At 60.9% G+C, this 13,562-nt stretch overlaps 1 protein-coding gene across 5 annotated transcripts; it reads left to right on the top strand.

Annotated features, from left to right (window-relative positions):
• The first annotated feature begins 626 nt into the window (after nt 1–626).
• On the top strand, nt 627–13,105 carry CDK5RAP1 (CDK5 regulatory subunit associated protein 1). 5 transcript variants are annotated; one of them, XM_039499125.1, is made up of 14 exons: nt 627–720; nt 1,829–2,146; nt 3,557–3,660; nt 4,137–4,171; nt 5,723–5,823; nt 6,003–6,213; nt 6,928–7,048; nt 7,748–7,978; nt 8,182–8,279; nt 8,985–9,040; nt 9,427–9,557; nt 10,337–10,486; nt 11,138–11,278; nt 11,784–13,105. In XM_039499125.1, exons 2-14 carry the CDS (start codon nt 1,858–1,860, stop codon nt 11,862–11,864), a joined length of 1,749 nt encoding a protein of 582 aa, XP_039355059.1. In that variant the 5' UTR covers nt 627–720; nt 1,829–1,857; the 3' UTR covers nt 11,865–13,105. The 5 variants fall into 5 exon arrangements, 4 of the variants coding, with proteins under 4 accessions (XP_039355059.1, XP_039355063.1, XP_039355062.1 ...); XM_039499129.1 differs by having other exon boundaries at nt 9,384–9,508; XM_039499128.1 differs by lacking the exon at nt 627–720 and adding an exon at nt 797–815.
• The last annotated feature ends 457 nt before the right edge of the window (nt 13,106–13,562 follow it).

Below are 13,562 nucleotides of genomic sequence, written 5' to 3'. Positions count from 1 at the left end.
CTGGCATGCTCGGTGATTGCACCGCACGCTCTCCTGCTGGGCTGGTTTCGGGGGGGTGGATGATCGCTCTGCCATGCTGGAGGGGGGAAGCTCTGTTCTAGGGATCCGGGGTTGTAAGCAAGTGTCCGCACTGCCAACCCCAAGAGTTCAAAAATCACGTGTCAGGCACCCGAAATCCTGAGAGTTGTTTGTTTCGGGGACCGGCGGAGCTGGCGGGCGGCACACGGGTCATGCTCTCACGTTGGCCCATAACCAGGCAGCCAGACACGGGCTGACTTTTAAAACCAGAGGCAAGAGTCTGATGGAGGCGCTGGGAGACGCGTCCAAGAGCCTCGCGTGTGAGAGCCGGGCCACGCGGCCGGCCTGGCGGGAGAGGCACGGGAACGTGGCAAGTGGCTGTAGCACATTAGTCTGTATCCACACAACCAGCCAGGAGGCCGGTGGCACCTCGGAGACTAACAGATCTGTTGGGGGACGAGCTCTCCTGGCTAAACCCGCCGGGCCAGGCGCACCTGAAGCAGCGGGAGCTTCGCCCACCGGCCTGTGCCCGAAGGGATCAGTGCGCTGGTGCCTTAGGTGGGAACCTCGGAGCCCGGAACTGCGGTTGCCCGGGCGGTTGCCGGGGGAACGATTTTTGCGGGACACCAGATGGGGCCGGAGACGCTCACGTGGGCGGTGAGACCGGCCCGGCCGGGGCGGGGCCTGCAGCGGCGCTGGCAGGTAAAGCCTGAGCGGGCCGGGGGCGGGACCCCCCGGCGGGGTGAAGGGGGGGGAGGGGCCCGGTACAGGAGCGTGGGGCCCGCTGCCCTGTGCGGGTCGCTGAGCCCGGGGGGCTCAGACCGGGGGGGCTCCGACGCGGGGCAGGGGGCGCAGTCGGTAGCGGTGTGGGGGGGCCCGCAGCACCTCGCTGGGAGACGGGGGGGCCCGGTACAGGAGCGTGGGGCCCGCTGGACGGGGGGGGGGCGCAGTCGGTAGCGGTGTGGGGGGGCACTCAGCACCTCGCTGTGTGACGGGGGGGCCCGGTACAGGAGCGTGGGGCCCGCTGCCCTGTGGAGGTCGCTGAGCCCGGGGGGCTCAGACCGGGGGCGGGGGGCGCAGTCGGTAGCGGTGTGTTTTCGGGGGGGGGCGCTCAGCAGCTCGCTGTGTGACGGGGGGTCGCTTAGCCCGGGGGCCTGGCCGAGCCCCGGGCCATGCAGCGGGTCCTGCCCGCCCCTGCACCCCCCCCGGCCCCGGGTGCAGGGCCCAGGGTTTGGGGGTGCCCCCGGCAGCCCTTCCAGGCCGGCTGCAGCCCGGACACAGGGCGCATCTGTCGTGTCTCTGCCCTTTGCTTCCTGCCTGGCTTTGCTGGGGCCCTGCAGCTCGGTCCTTTCGCTGACCCACGGGACCCCCTCCCCAGTTCATCCCTCGCCCGGGAGACGCGCCTGCCCTGCACGGGGGGAGGATGGGCCAGCTGCCAGGCTGGACCTGACTTACACTGAGACCTCCCCCCGCCCCTCTCCGCTTGCACCCCAAGGTGCACAGCCCCGGAGAACCGTGTCTCTGACTCGCTGACAATGACGTAAGGCCCCGATTCTGCAGCTTGCTCCACCTGGGCAGGTGCCAGCGCTGGCCTGCAGCCCCACTGGCGTCACCAGCCCCCGGATGCTGCGGCAGGAGCGTCGCCCCTGTTCTGAAACCCCAGCGCTGGGGATTTCGATCGTTTGATAGTTTGCTGATTCCGGCGGGGAGGAAACGGGGGTTCCCGGGTGTTTTGCGTCTCGTCAGTTTCCCAAGAAAGGGGGTGAAGTGGGGCTGGCTAGTGAACGTCCTGCTCTCTGGGGTTTTGCAGGGTGTCTGGTCTCTCGCCCATCTGCCACGATGCTCCTGCCCTTCAAACACATCTCGGGAGCTGCTGGGACGTTCCTCTGGAGGCGGTTGTCCCGGGCGGCGCGTTCCGAGCTCAGAGCTCGTGTGCCCACCCGGGGCCGGGGCGAGCGGAACAGGGGCCTGGAGGACTTTAGCGCCCGGCTGGCAGCAGGGCCAACGCTGCAGCACTTCTTAAGAAACGCGTCCCCACCTCAGGAAACTCGCCCTCAGCTGGCGGAGGAGCCGGAGGAGCCAGAGCCCTATCTCACTTCCAGCATCCTGGAGGAAGCCGGGCGGAAAGGTCAGTGTTACTGCCCCTTCTCGGCCCCACTCACCCCTTTGGGGGGAGGGATAGCTCAGTGGTTTGAGCACTGGCCTGCTAAACCCAAGGTTGTGAGTTCAATCCTTGAGGGGGCCACTTAGGGATCTGGGGCAAAAATTGGTCCTGCTAGTGAAGGCAGGGGGCTGGACTCAAGGACCTTTCAAGGTCCCTTCCAGTTCTAAGAGATTGGTATATCTCCAGTTATTACCTTATTACCTTTCCTCAGGACTGGCTCACACCTCTTCTTTGCACCAGCTTTCTGTCCTCCCGTGCGCCTGCCCCCACCTCCTGGGCATTGTGACAGGCCGCGGTCGGGGCAGAGCCCGTCCGTCAGTGACCTAGCACCAGGCTGGCATCGGGGGCTAGCGAGTCTCGCCCTGTGCACCAGGGACCGATGGGCCAGTGGAGCCAGGCCCGGGGCGAGCCAGCACTGAGACTCGCTGGGAAGTGCCCTGTTCGTGCTCTTTTGTTTTTCTGAAATGAGGAGAATGTCACTGCCCTTTCTCCTGTGCCCGGGAGGGGGGCTGAGGAGCGGGGGACTGTTCACGGTGCCCGGCTCTCCCTGTTGGCTGGTCATTACGGTGGTGACCAGGCACCTGGCCCAGCTGCCGCTGGGAAAGTTGGAGTGTTTGTGCACGTTTCATAGCACGTGCGTACTGTGCCCCTGGTTGCTACAGAGGGAATCGCTGGTTACCAGGAGGCGCCAGCTGAAGATGGTGCCATGAGCATCCCAACAGTTCCGCGTCGTTAGGGAGCTGCAGAGTCTGGGCCCACGGCATGCGGGGGAGACGCTGTAGGGCCTGAGGCTGCCCAGTGCCAGTGGTGGGGGATCACTGGCAGCCCTGGCGTGTCATGGGTGTGGAAGAAGCAAGCTAGGAGATGGTGGCAATTCATGTGCTGCCTGCGTGAATCTGAGCCCAGGTGGGAGAGCAGCAGGGTGGCCGGGAGAGGCACAAGACAGAGCCAAGTGTGAGTGATGTGATCCCGTCTCCCTCGAGCATCTGGCCCCAGAAACTGCTGCTTCTGTGCAGCCAGCCGCCCTACTCCTGTAGGGCAGGTGGAAGGGGCTCAGGGCTGCGGGTCCAGGCCCAGCTGGGGGCTGGGCCCACCTGGTCAGTTTCTTACATCCTTGGCCTCCTCCCCATTCCGGCAGGATTCCCACCCTCACTAAGCAGCTGTCGTTGCTGCAGGTTGGCGTTGGCGTTAGGGGTACAGCTTGTCTGAATCTTTCGGCAGACCACTGAGCAGGTTTGCACAGTGGGTGAATCTCCGAACGCCCCCTGCAATCAGCAGCGACGAGTGCGGCCTTCCTTTGCCTGCTCTGCGTGGTCAGGATTTCCCCCCCTCTGTCCTGGTCCTGCCCAGGAGCTGCCTTCTGTTTAATTGCAGTGTATCTGGAGACCTACGGCTGCCAAATGAACGTTAATGACACCGAGATTGCCTGGGCCATCCTACAGAAGAGTGGCTACCTGCGGACACGCTGGCTGGAGGAGGTACGACCCCGTGCTCGCTGTCCTGACATACATGGTGCTGCACCCGGAACCCCTGGGCCCATGTCTCCCAGCCTGGGTCCAGAAGCAGCTTTACATTAAGGGTCTGATACCCTCAGTGGGGTCTCGTCTGCAGAGCACCCTGCCGGTTCAGGTGCTATCTGTGCGAAGCCCTGCGGCAGCTGGAATGGAACGATGTGCTGGGCACATTAATAAAGCTTGATTTATATTTTTTAACTGTTGCGTCTGTCTTGGCTGCGAAGGGGATTGGGCCCAGCCTGAAGCAGGTGGCCGGGCTGTAACTTTCGGCCGTTCCGCGGAGCACACTGCCTGTATTCCGCTCTGGGGGGAGTTGTAGCGATTCCCTTGGTTTGCTGGACTAGCTGATGGCCGTGATGCTGGCGGTGCCTGGGTTCCAGCTTGCATGGAGAACTGATCCTCCTCCTCTCATTTCTTCTGTATTGTCTTCCCCACTGTAGGCGGACGTGATTCTCCTGGTCACCTGCTCTGTCAGGTAAGAAACGTCGCTTTCTTAGAAAGGGTTATTTGGAAACTATGGAGAGTGAATGTCCCCGAGTGTCGGAGATCAGAGCTTGGAGACCTGGATCTGCCCAGTAGATATCCAGAGAGCTGGACTGACCTTATTACAGTGCTCGCCTTGCGGCACGTCGGCATCCAGGTCTCTGCTGTAGCGCAGCCCGAAGTGAACATAACGAGTGTTCATGTGACGACTGCCATCCTGGCTGACACGCTGGGGACTGAACCAGGGACCTCCCGAGCTAAAAGCCGAGCTGCTGCAGCCTGAGCTAGCGAGAGAACGTTCTGTAGCTGGAACCTGTGACAGAGGGGGCCTGTAACACTCACCAGTGGGATACACTTATAGCAGCATTATACAGAATGAAGCCACTCTTTTTTTACTGCTTAATCTGCATCTGGTTTTGCTTCTCTGCATCCTGCCTCTTTTCTCCATCTCCTCCTCTGTAATAATAGAATGTGGGATGTAGTTCAGTGTTGGTAGTAAAATTGCATGCGGTTTCTGAACGCATCGCAGAATGCTCATTGTCAGCTGTGATGCAGTTTGTGTCACCAGTAAAGTCCCATTCTTTCTCTGAAAGACCTCAGTCTCGCTGATTAAGAATCATTTCTGCAGTGTAGCTGCAGCCTACAGGCAATGCCTGTGCAAGCAAACAAAACAGCCCTTGGTGACGCGGTGCCGAAATAATGCAATCTGTCTGCCGTAAACAGTGCGCACCCTCAGGCAACCGGCCCAGGCTGTGGCACGCTGTAACGACAAATATCCTCCCTTGCTCTCGGGGGGTCAGGAGGGGGAAAAATTGGAAAAGGTTCTGGAAAGAATGACAAGAACAGTCTGAGGTTTGGAAAACAGGCCTTCTAGTGAGTGATTTAAGAAGCTCAATCTATTTACTGTACCCAAGAGAGGGTACGGGGTGGCTTCAGCATGGTATATCCCACGTAACCCGCATGGAGAAGAGGTTTTGGAGAGCAGATGACTCTCTAATCTAGCAGAACAAAACCTCCTGAGTTCAATGGTTGGAAGATGAAGCTAGACACGTTCAGCCTAGAGATCTGGTGCAGGCTTTTACCAGGGGTGGGGGATTAACCATCACAACAACTTCCCTGGGCGTGTGCTGGGCTCTGGGTCTCTTGCATGCCGAAGTCAGGACTGGATGTTTGCCCAGTAGATCTGTTCTAGCTCAGCGCACGCTGCGGGCTGGATGCCAGGGGCCCGGATGAGGTTCTCTGGCCCAGGTGACAGGCCAGCTAATCAGAAGGGTCCCTCCTGGCCTAATCTAGGACAGCAGGGGTTGATTACAGTGGACGCGGTTCAGGGCGCAGGCTGCGGAGATGGGGCTGAGCTTGTTCCCTGGCCCTGTCGCACATGTGGGTGTGTCGCTCGGCAGCCGTGTGCCTTGTCTGTGAAAGGAGGCTGATAACCGTCCCTGCCTCTCGTTCCTGCTGTTCAACAAGTGCCTGGGGCCCTTGGCTGGACAGGCAGAGGAAGAGCCATCAGCATCACTGACTGCCGTTTCTCCTGGCTCCCCAGGGAGAAGGCCGAGCAGGCGATCTGGAACCGCCTGCGGCACCTCACAGCTCTGAAATCCAAGCGGCTGCGGTCCCAGGCACCTCTCCGCATTGGGATTCTAGGTACCTGGCAGTATGTACAGCATTGCCGTGGCAAGGGGCCGGGGGGTGTTACATCCACTGTCGGGATGAAAAGCTGCATCCCAGGACGCTGGCTTCATCGGGGGCACTGAGCTTTCTCTGATGGGGAGGAGCGGGCTGTTGGGTGGGCTCAGACACTGACCGTTCTCCTCTGGCTACAGGCTGCATGGCCGAGAGGCTGAGGGAGGAGATCCTGCACAAGGAGAAGTTGGTGGATATCGTGGCTGGCCCTGATGCTTACCGTGACCTGCCCCGGCTGCTGGCTGTGGCCGAAACGGGCCAGCAGGCTGCCAACGTCCTGCTCTCCTTAGACGAGACGTATGCAGATATCCTGCCTGTCCAGACCAGCCCGGATGCCACCTCTGCATTTGTGTAAGAGCCGAGGAGTCTCTCCCCCACCGGCCCTGCTCTGCAGGGCTCTGATTTCGGAGGGTTGTGGGGAACCAGCCCTTAGCGATGGCAGAGACCTGCGAGCTAGTGTCTGTACCGCGCTCGTCCCCGGCAGCGCAGACCCAGGGCATCACCCCGCTGATACAAGCCTGTCGCCTGGTGTACATTCGCTCCTGCTTTATCTCGGTGATCGAACTCCCACCCGCCCTGGTGAGGCTGCCCGACAGTTCTGACCATCAGGGAGCTTTTCCTAATAGCCGGCTTTGGTTTCCCTTTCAATGCTTGGTCCCACCAGCCCAGCACCATTCCAGGCGATTCCCCTGCTTCTGACATTGGCACCTCTCCTGGGGGGGGCGGCTGGCTCACCCTCCCTGCCCGTAGCTGGGCACCCAAGTGCGTATTTTATCCTGCCTTGTACATCGCCCCTCCCAGGGCACCACCCACCCCGTCCTTGTTGCTTTTCTTCCCGTTGGCGAGTTCCTTTCTGAGACGGAGCCGCCCAGCTGTGACGCCACGTTCTAGGTGTGGCCGCGCCGGAGGGGTACAGACAGGCGGTTACCGCCCTGCCCTGGGAGGGAGGAAGACATGGGCACCTCCCGTGTGGGGCAGGCTCACCCAGAGGCACCGGGTCCGGGTGGGGAGCAGTGGCTCTGCTAGCGTGACTGGCGCCCATTCATCGGTGTGTCCCCGCTGCAGATCTATCATGCGCGGCTGCGACAACATGTGCAGCTACTGCATCGTCCCCTTCACCCGCGGCCGCGAGAGGAGCCGGCCCCTGGCCTCCATCCTGCGGGAAGTGAAGGCGCTGTCTGATCAGGTGCGCTGTCCTTTGCACCCGGGGCCGGGGGAGCTCTTGGGTCAGGCTGCTTGGCCGGGCTGCCATCTTTGCGCCAGCAGCCCCAAGCGCCGCGCTGAGCCGAGGCCACTGGCTGCGTGTGGTGATCAGTGGGGAGTGATCCCATAAAACCATGGCTCTCCCTATGGGACAGCCCAGAAGGGAATGACCGAAGGCTGGTCCCTGTCCTCCCCCATCTCCCCCACAGGGAGGGGCCCTGGGCTCGGGCAGGGAGGGGGGGCTGACTGGCTTAGGGAGTTGTGCTGTGATGGGCTACGGAGTCAGTCACCTCTTCAAATCCAGCCCAGGCCAGTGGCATCCCCGAATCCTTCCCATCTGTTCCATGGCCCCAGGTTCGTTCCAGTGCAGAGGCGTCCATGTCACAAAACCTCCCGTCCGGTCTTTGCTCCTGTAGGCCGGACAGTCTCAGCCGAGAGGCCAAGGCTTGACAAGGCCGTGGAGCCGGAGCTGCCCCTTGGCCCTCGGGGCTCGTCCTGCTGCTCCCGGGGCTCTGGTGGGGCTGCGTGAAGTGCAGGCGTCGGCCCCCACCCCTTCCCGCCGGCGCACCCAACTGCCCCCTTGGCGAGGGCTCTGCAAAGCCGGGCTTGGTCCGGAGGCTTGGCTTGGCGGCTAGGCTGGTATTTCCCTTGGTGACTCGCGCCCCCTTGTCCGTCTCCACAGGGGGTGAAAGAAGTGACCCTCCTGGGTCAAAACGTCAATAGCTTCCGAGACACCTCCGAGGTCCAGTTCCGCTCGGCAGCCGCGCCTGGCCTGAGCCGCGGCTTTAGCACCATCTACAAGGCTAAAGAGGGGGGCTTGCGCTTCGCACATCTGCTGGATCAGGCCTCCAGAGTCGACCCGGAAATGCGGATCCGCTTCACCTCCCCGCACCCCAAGGACTTTCCTGACGAGGTGCGTGCAAAGGGGCTGCGGGATTTCAGCTCCTCGCCACGGGAGCTGCAGCTCCCCCCAGAGGGAACAAGGCTGAGATCACCCCGGCAGCTGGTGCCGAGCGGGAGCGGTGTCTTTGCAATGGCTCTTTGCTCCCCTTCGCTGAGGGAGGTTGTTCCCTTTGGGCCAGAGCTGTGACCTCCTGTCTGCTCTCCTCTCGGCAGGTCCTGCAGCTCATCCAGGAGAGGCACAACATCTGCAAACAGCTCCACCTCCCGGCCCAGAGCGGGAGCTCGCGAATCCTGGAGGCCATGAGGCGAGGGTGAGTCTGACTGAGGGGACGTGTTCCAGTCCTCGCTGCGCTGCAGCCTGCCCCTCGGCTCGGAGGTGGGGGAGTGGGAGCCTTCCGGGGGCCGCCGTCCCTGCCAGACAGGGAGCTCAAGGAAGCCGCATGCCCCGCAGACATGCCTGTTTGCGAGTGTGATGACCGTGCATTGGCCAGGGCAGGCACGGGATGGCAGCACAGGCTAGTGCAGAGGCCTGGGTGAACATTTTGCCTGTCAGTTTAACACCCCCCCCCACACACATTTTGGGGGCGAGGGGGGGATTCCAGCAGCACCTCTCCAGGCCTGTCTGCGTTTCAGTCTCGACGTGGCAAACCCGCGTTGCAGTGACGCTCAGCGCCTCTCTGAGCAGTGCTCACGTCTGTCGGCAAAGTTTCATTCCTTGCGCTTTCGGTTCTCCTCTCACGGTTAGTGTTTGTGGGGGGCAGATGCCCCGCTCGTGTGGCCCCCAGACGATTGCAGTGCTGTGTATTGTCGCCTTGAGCTCTGTCAGGGGCGTGTTGCCAGCCTGGCAGGGAGGGAGGTGGAGGAGACGCACTTATCCACTCCACTCCTCGAGCTTCAGGGCCAGCCAGAGGAATCCCTGGGTTTGGGGGAGACCCTGCAGATGCTGCTTTTGTTTCCTGTCTCCCTGATGACGTCAGAGCTTCATAACCAACACGTCCGTGTGCTTTTCCTGACAGCTACACGAGAGAAGCGTATTTGGAGCTTGTACAGCATGTGCGGGATTCCATACCAGGTAGGGGTTTCCTTTCGCCTGGATCTGACCCAGCCACTGCTCTCTCACTTCCCCTGCTAGAATCCCTCGCTCATCCTCACGCGCACGGGCAGCGGTGCTGGGATTGGCTAGATGGGGTTCGTGCTTTGCATTTGAAGGGGCCCATGGGAAGAACCAGGATGTTCCTCCAAATGAAACGAGGTCAGCGAGGTGGCCTGCCCGGCCCTCGCCTGCTCCTCAGAGAAGTGACTGTGCACCAAAGCCAGCCTCCGGCCTCGCTCTGCCCTTGTGCATGCTGGGAAAGAGCCCTGGCAGGGAGGGCTGATGGGGTATTCCCCTCTTGTCTGTGCTTTGTGGGGCGAAGGGTCTGCTCCCCGGCTGTGTAACCCTGTGCCTCTCGGTGCCAGGCGTGAGTCTCAGCAGCGATTTCATCACTGGCTTCTGCGGCGAGACCGAGGACGATCACCAGCAGACGGTGTCCTTGCTCAGGCAAGTCCGCTACAATGTGGGTTTCCTCTTTGCCTACAGCATGAGGCAGGTGAGTGCGGGGCCGGGGGGAGAAGCCTCTAGCGTGGTCACCCTGGTCCGGGTCAGTTTGTTCTTGCCTGCTCTCCCCCCCACACACACACACCCCCCCCCCAGCCAAAGGCAGTGACTGTGTTGCTGGGCCCCAGTCTCTTGCACACACACAGTGCATGTGAATGGCTCATGTGCACTCGCACTGTCAGCATCCGTGTGTCTGGGCTGCCCAAGTGAGGATCTTCCCAGCCCTCGGGGCCTATGGTCGTGGAGCGTGAGCTGATACAGGCCAGCCCAGCAGAGCAACCCATGGGGCAGCCTTTCCCAGCCGCAGTGCTTGCCTTGCTCAGCACTTCCCACGTGCGAAATGCAGTGTGAGCATCCAGGCTGCCAGCTGGGTGAGCTGGCGTCACAGCACAGTTTGCACCCCAGCTGAGCACTCGGGGGCTGACGCAGCATGTTTGGCTTTGCTGGAGGGGAATTTTGCAGATGCAGTGCGTAGCCAGGTGTCCGCCCTGCTGCAGGTGGAGCTGGTCGGCTTTCAGAAACTTTTGGCAGAAGAGGCAGGAGGTCTCTTGGCGGCCGTGCCAGGTGGTGGGAAAGAAGGCGGGAGATTGGCAGTGGCTGAAGGAGGCAAAGGAAGATAAATCTCCTCCTCGGGGTGGGACTTAACTGGCCACCTGTGAAAAGTTTGTCCTTCTTTGAATGGCATCTGAGCCCCACTGGCTCAGACAGGACAGGGCTCCTGCCCCATGTGACCTGGCCGAGAAAGGGCTTTTAATCTCTTTGTTGTTTCAGAAAACCCGGGCCTATCACCGGCTGCAGGACGACGTGCCGGCTGAGGTGAAGCGTAGGCGGCTGGAGGAACTCATCTCCGTCTTCCGGGAGGAGGCCACCCGGGCAAACGAGGCCATGGTGGGCTGCTCGCAGCTCGTGCTGGTGGAGGGGGTGAGTGGAACTTTAACACACGCTGGGTCTGCTTCCCACCCCTGGCCCAAGAGGCTCTGAGGCCATTCGACCGTTCCACCTCCCCGGCACATATGCCGTCTAGTCAGGGCCAGCGATACGTACCTAAATAAGTGACCTGCTCTTCAGAAGTGCAGAGCAAAATACTTGGATGCACCCGTTAAAAATCAGCTCACTTTTCTGTAGGGACATAACTCCAGGCACCTGATTTGGAAAATCTTGGCTTTGGGGAGGTCCTGAAATAGGACTCTTGGGAGGCTGTAGAATTATTATTTCAGGGTGTGGCTGCAGGGGATGCTGGTCAGGTGACAAGAGCTCAGCGTGGAGGAGTTGGTGAAATGTCTGTCCGTTGGATGCATTGCAGATAGATGTGAAGGCGCAGGGTCCCTGCCCTGAAGAGTTGACAGCCCTGACGGGGTGGGGTTTAGACGTGTCTCAAGTTGGGCACCCAAAATGAGTGGAGGCTTTTTGGCTGCCTCTCTCCCAGCGCAGCTGCTGCAGCCAGAGCTCTTTGCTTAACGACACGGAAGGTGGATTTTAATATTGGCCACAGTGCTCAATCCCCGGGCAGCAGAGTCCAGCCATGAGTCGGGGTTGATGCTGTGCAGATAACGTTCCCTGTCCTCCTCCCAGCCCAGCAAGCGCTCTGCCGCCGAGCTGTGCGGTAGGAATGATGGAAACATCCGAGTGGTCTTCCCCGACACGGAGATGGAGGACGGCACTGGCTCAGGAGCTGTGGTGAGAGCCCAGCCAGGGGACTATGTGCTGGTGAAGGTGAGGCTCGTGTGGCTCTCGTCTCCAGGAGGGAGCCGTGCGTTCGGCGGGGGGTTCAAAGGGCTGGGGCCAGCTCTCCCTTTTTGCGTGTGCTTTTTTGTGCTTGCAAACGAATAGTGAGCACAAATGTGAATAGACGAGCTGCGCTGCTGCCTGCCTGGTGCTCCAGCACCATCCCCTGCTGGGGGGAGCTGCGAGTTCCTCTCCCAGGGATTCTGGCATGGCTGGGACCTCCCACCACTGCCAGTGCTGCTGCCCTGCTCCCTGCAGTGCCTTCCGGGGTGAGGCTGGGAGTTCAGACACCAGCAGTGCGCTGTGCATTGCTGCTGGGCGGGGCTGGGACTCAGCAGACGTCCTCCTTCAGCATTCCCTGTTGGAAATCCGTCCGACCAGCAGAGCTGGGCCATTGCCTTGCCCCACGCAGCCAGCTCTCCTGAACTGTTCCCTGCTGTCACTCCGCCGCTCCCAGCTCGTCTCATGACGGTTCTGTGCTGCTGCCTTTCAGGTTACCGCCGCCAGCTCCCAGACGCTGAAGGGAGTTCTGCTTCGCCGCACCACCCTCAGAGAATCGGCGGCGCACCGCTGACGCCTCCCGGCTGCTGGCGGACAAGGGGCAAGCGACTTTTCCCCGGGGAGGACCGGGTAGCACTGGCCAGATGGAGGTGCAGACGGGCATGGTGTTTACTCCCAGAGATGCCCCGTCAGCTGGAGCCGTGCAAACTCCTGAGCAAAAGGCAACGGACACGTGTGCACACGCCGGCCTTGGCAAAGCTGCTTGGAGCCATTCGAAAATCGCTACCTCCAGGAAATGCTTTGTTTCTGCTTTTTCATTTGCTGTCTTTGCTGTACCTCCCTGGGCTCGGGGGCAGTTAGCATCCCCCCTCCTACCCCCCCCCCAAGCTGTGCATCTGCCAGAGTTCAGCACCAGGGGCTGGAGGTCTCCCCAGCCAGCGACTTGCGGCTTTCTCCCAGCTCACCTCCATAAACTCTGCAGGGAGCCGCTGACATTAGGAGCCGCAAAACTCCATTGGTTGCCCAGAGTGCGAGCGAGGAAAGCAGCAGTGTGCAGAAGGTGGGGAATGCCCTGGTGGTTAAAGCAGGGGGCTGGCAGTCGCTACTCCTACAGCTGACAAGTAACACCTGGGTTGTGCCAGCAGGGCAGTAGGAGCCCTGCGTGAAAGGGGAGCGGGGAGAGATCGTTAATGTGCTGTTTATAAAGTGCTGGACGGACGGGAGCAGAGCAGAGGAAGTATTGCTTTTAAATGCCCTGCTGAGGTGTGAGCTGTGGGGTGGGAGACGGATCGCAGAGCTGCACCCTGCTGGCTGTGGGAACCATCCAGGTGGCCCGGCCCTGCCCTGCACTGGTCACTTCCTGTCCGGGCCCCCTAGAGCAGGAGGAGATAGGAGCTGAAGGGCGGCTCTGCCACCTGGACAATCCCTTGTAGCAGAGGAGTCCGGGGGTAGCTGGGTAAAGTGGCTTTTAAGGCTGAGCACTGGTCTGGGAGTCGCGATGCAGCAGCGCTCCCTTTCCTTTCTGTGCTCTGGATTCCAGGTGGGCTAGTGTCGTCCTCCTGGGCAATGGCGCGGGAGTGGGGAGGCAGCCTGAGCCGTTGAACTGGGAGATTATTCCCGGCAATCTGTGCCCAAGGAGCTGTTAACGTCCCGTGGAATCCCAGACTGATGTGGGAATTCCTCGCTGCTTTGTGGGACAGAGCAGGGTTTTGAAATGGAATCGATACCTGTACCTGTCAGGTGGGGGTGAGCAGTGGGTCGCAGGACGTAATGTCCCGAAATGGGAGGACATTGATAAAAGACTCACACCTCTTATGAAATGTGTTGTGTTTTTTCACACTGCTGCAAGCTAAACACTCTAGTGAACTTTGTATGGAAAATTCAACAGCTCATCTCCCTGTAAAGTAGGAAGGACTTGACCCTGTAACTGGGCTGCAGTGAGTTCAGAGCCCTGCATCCCCAAGGGAGATGGGGGTTATGGCCAGCTGGAGCCTGCGCTGTGCAGGAGTGTTGGGATCACGGTGGAAGGGTGAGCGAGGGGCAGAGTCTCCAGAGCTTTACTGGGCATGGGGCAGGGTCTGGGGTGGAGCCCAGGGCCTGACCCACAGATGCTGCCAGCTGGAGGATGGGGGAATAATCTTCCTTCTCCCGCCAAATAATTGAGAAGCAAGTCACGGAGGGGAATGTCCCAGAGTCCGTCCCTGGCTCCTGCCCCCAGGTTCTTGCTGCAGAAAACGGGGGGGTTGGTGCGTGCCCCAGTTTTCAAACTCAG

This window comes from Mauremys reevesii, linkage group 13 (assembly GCF_016161935.1).
Source record: "Mauremys reevesii isolate NIE-2019 linkage group 13, ASM1616193v1, whole genome shotgun sequence".
Taxonomy (NCBI): Eukaryota; Metazoa; Chordata; order Testudines; family Geoemydidae; genus Mauremys; species Mauremys reevesii.
The sequence above is the reverse complement of the archived record's forward strand: the minus strand, read 5'-3'. Positions and strand labels throughout refer to the sequence as shown.

Bases quoted from the DNA above. Each gene is read 5' to 3' on its own strand.
- CDK5RAP1 (XM_039499125.1), top strand. From the start codon at position 1,858: ATGCTCCTGCCCTTCAAACACATCTCGGGAGCTGCTGGGACGTTCCTC. The intron at 9,041-9,426 runs GTAGGGGTTTCC...TCTCGGTGCCAG, and splicing joins TGTGCGGGATTCCATACCAG to GCGTGAGTCTCAGCAGCGAT. The intron at 10,487-11,137 runs GTGAGTGGAACT...TCCTCCTCCCAG, and splicing joins AGCTCGTGCTGGTGGAGGGG to CCCAGCAAGCGCTCTGCCGC.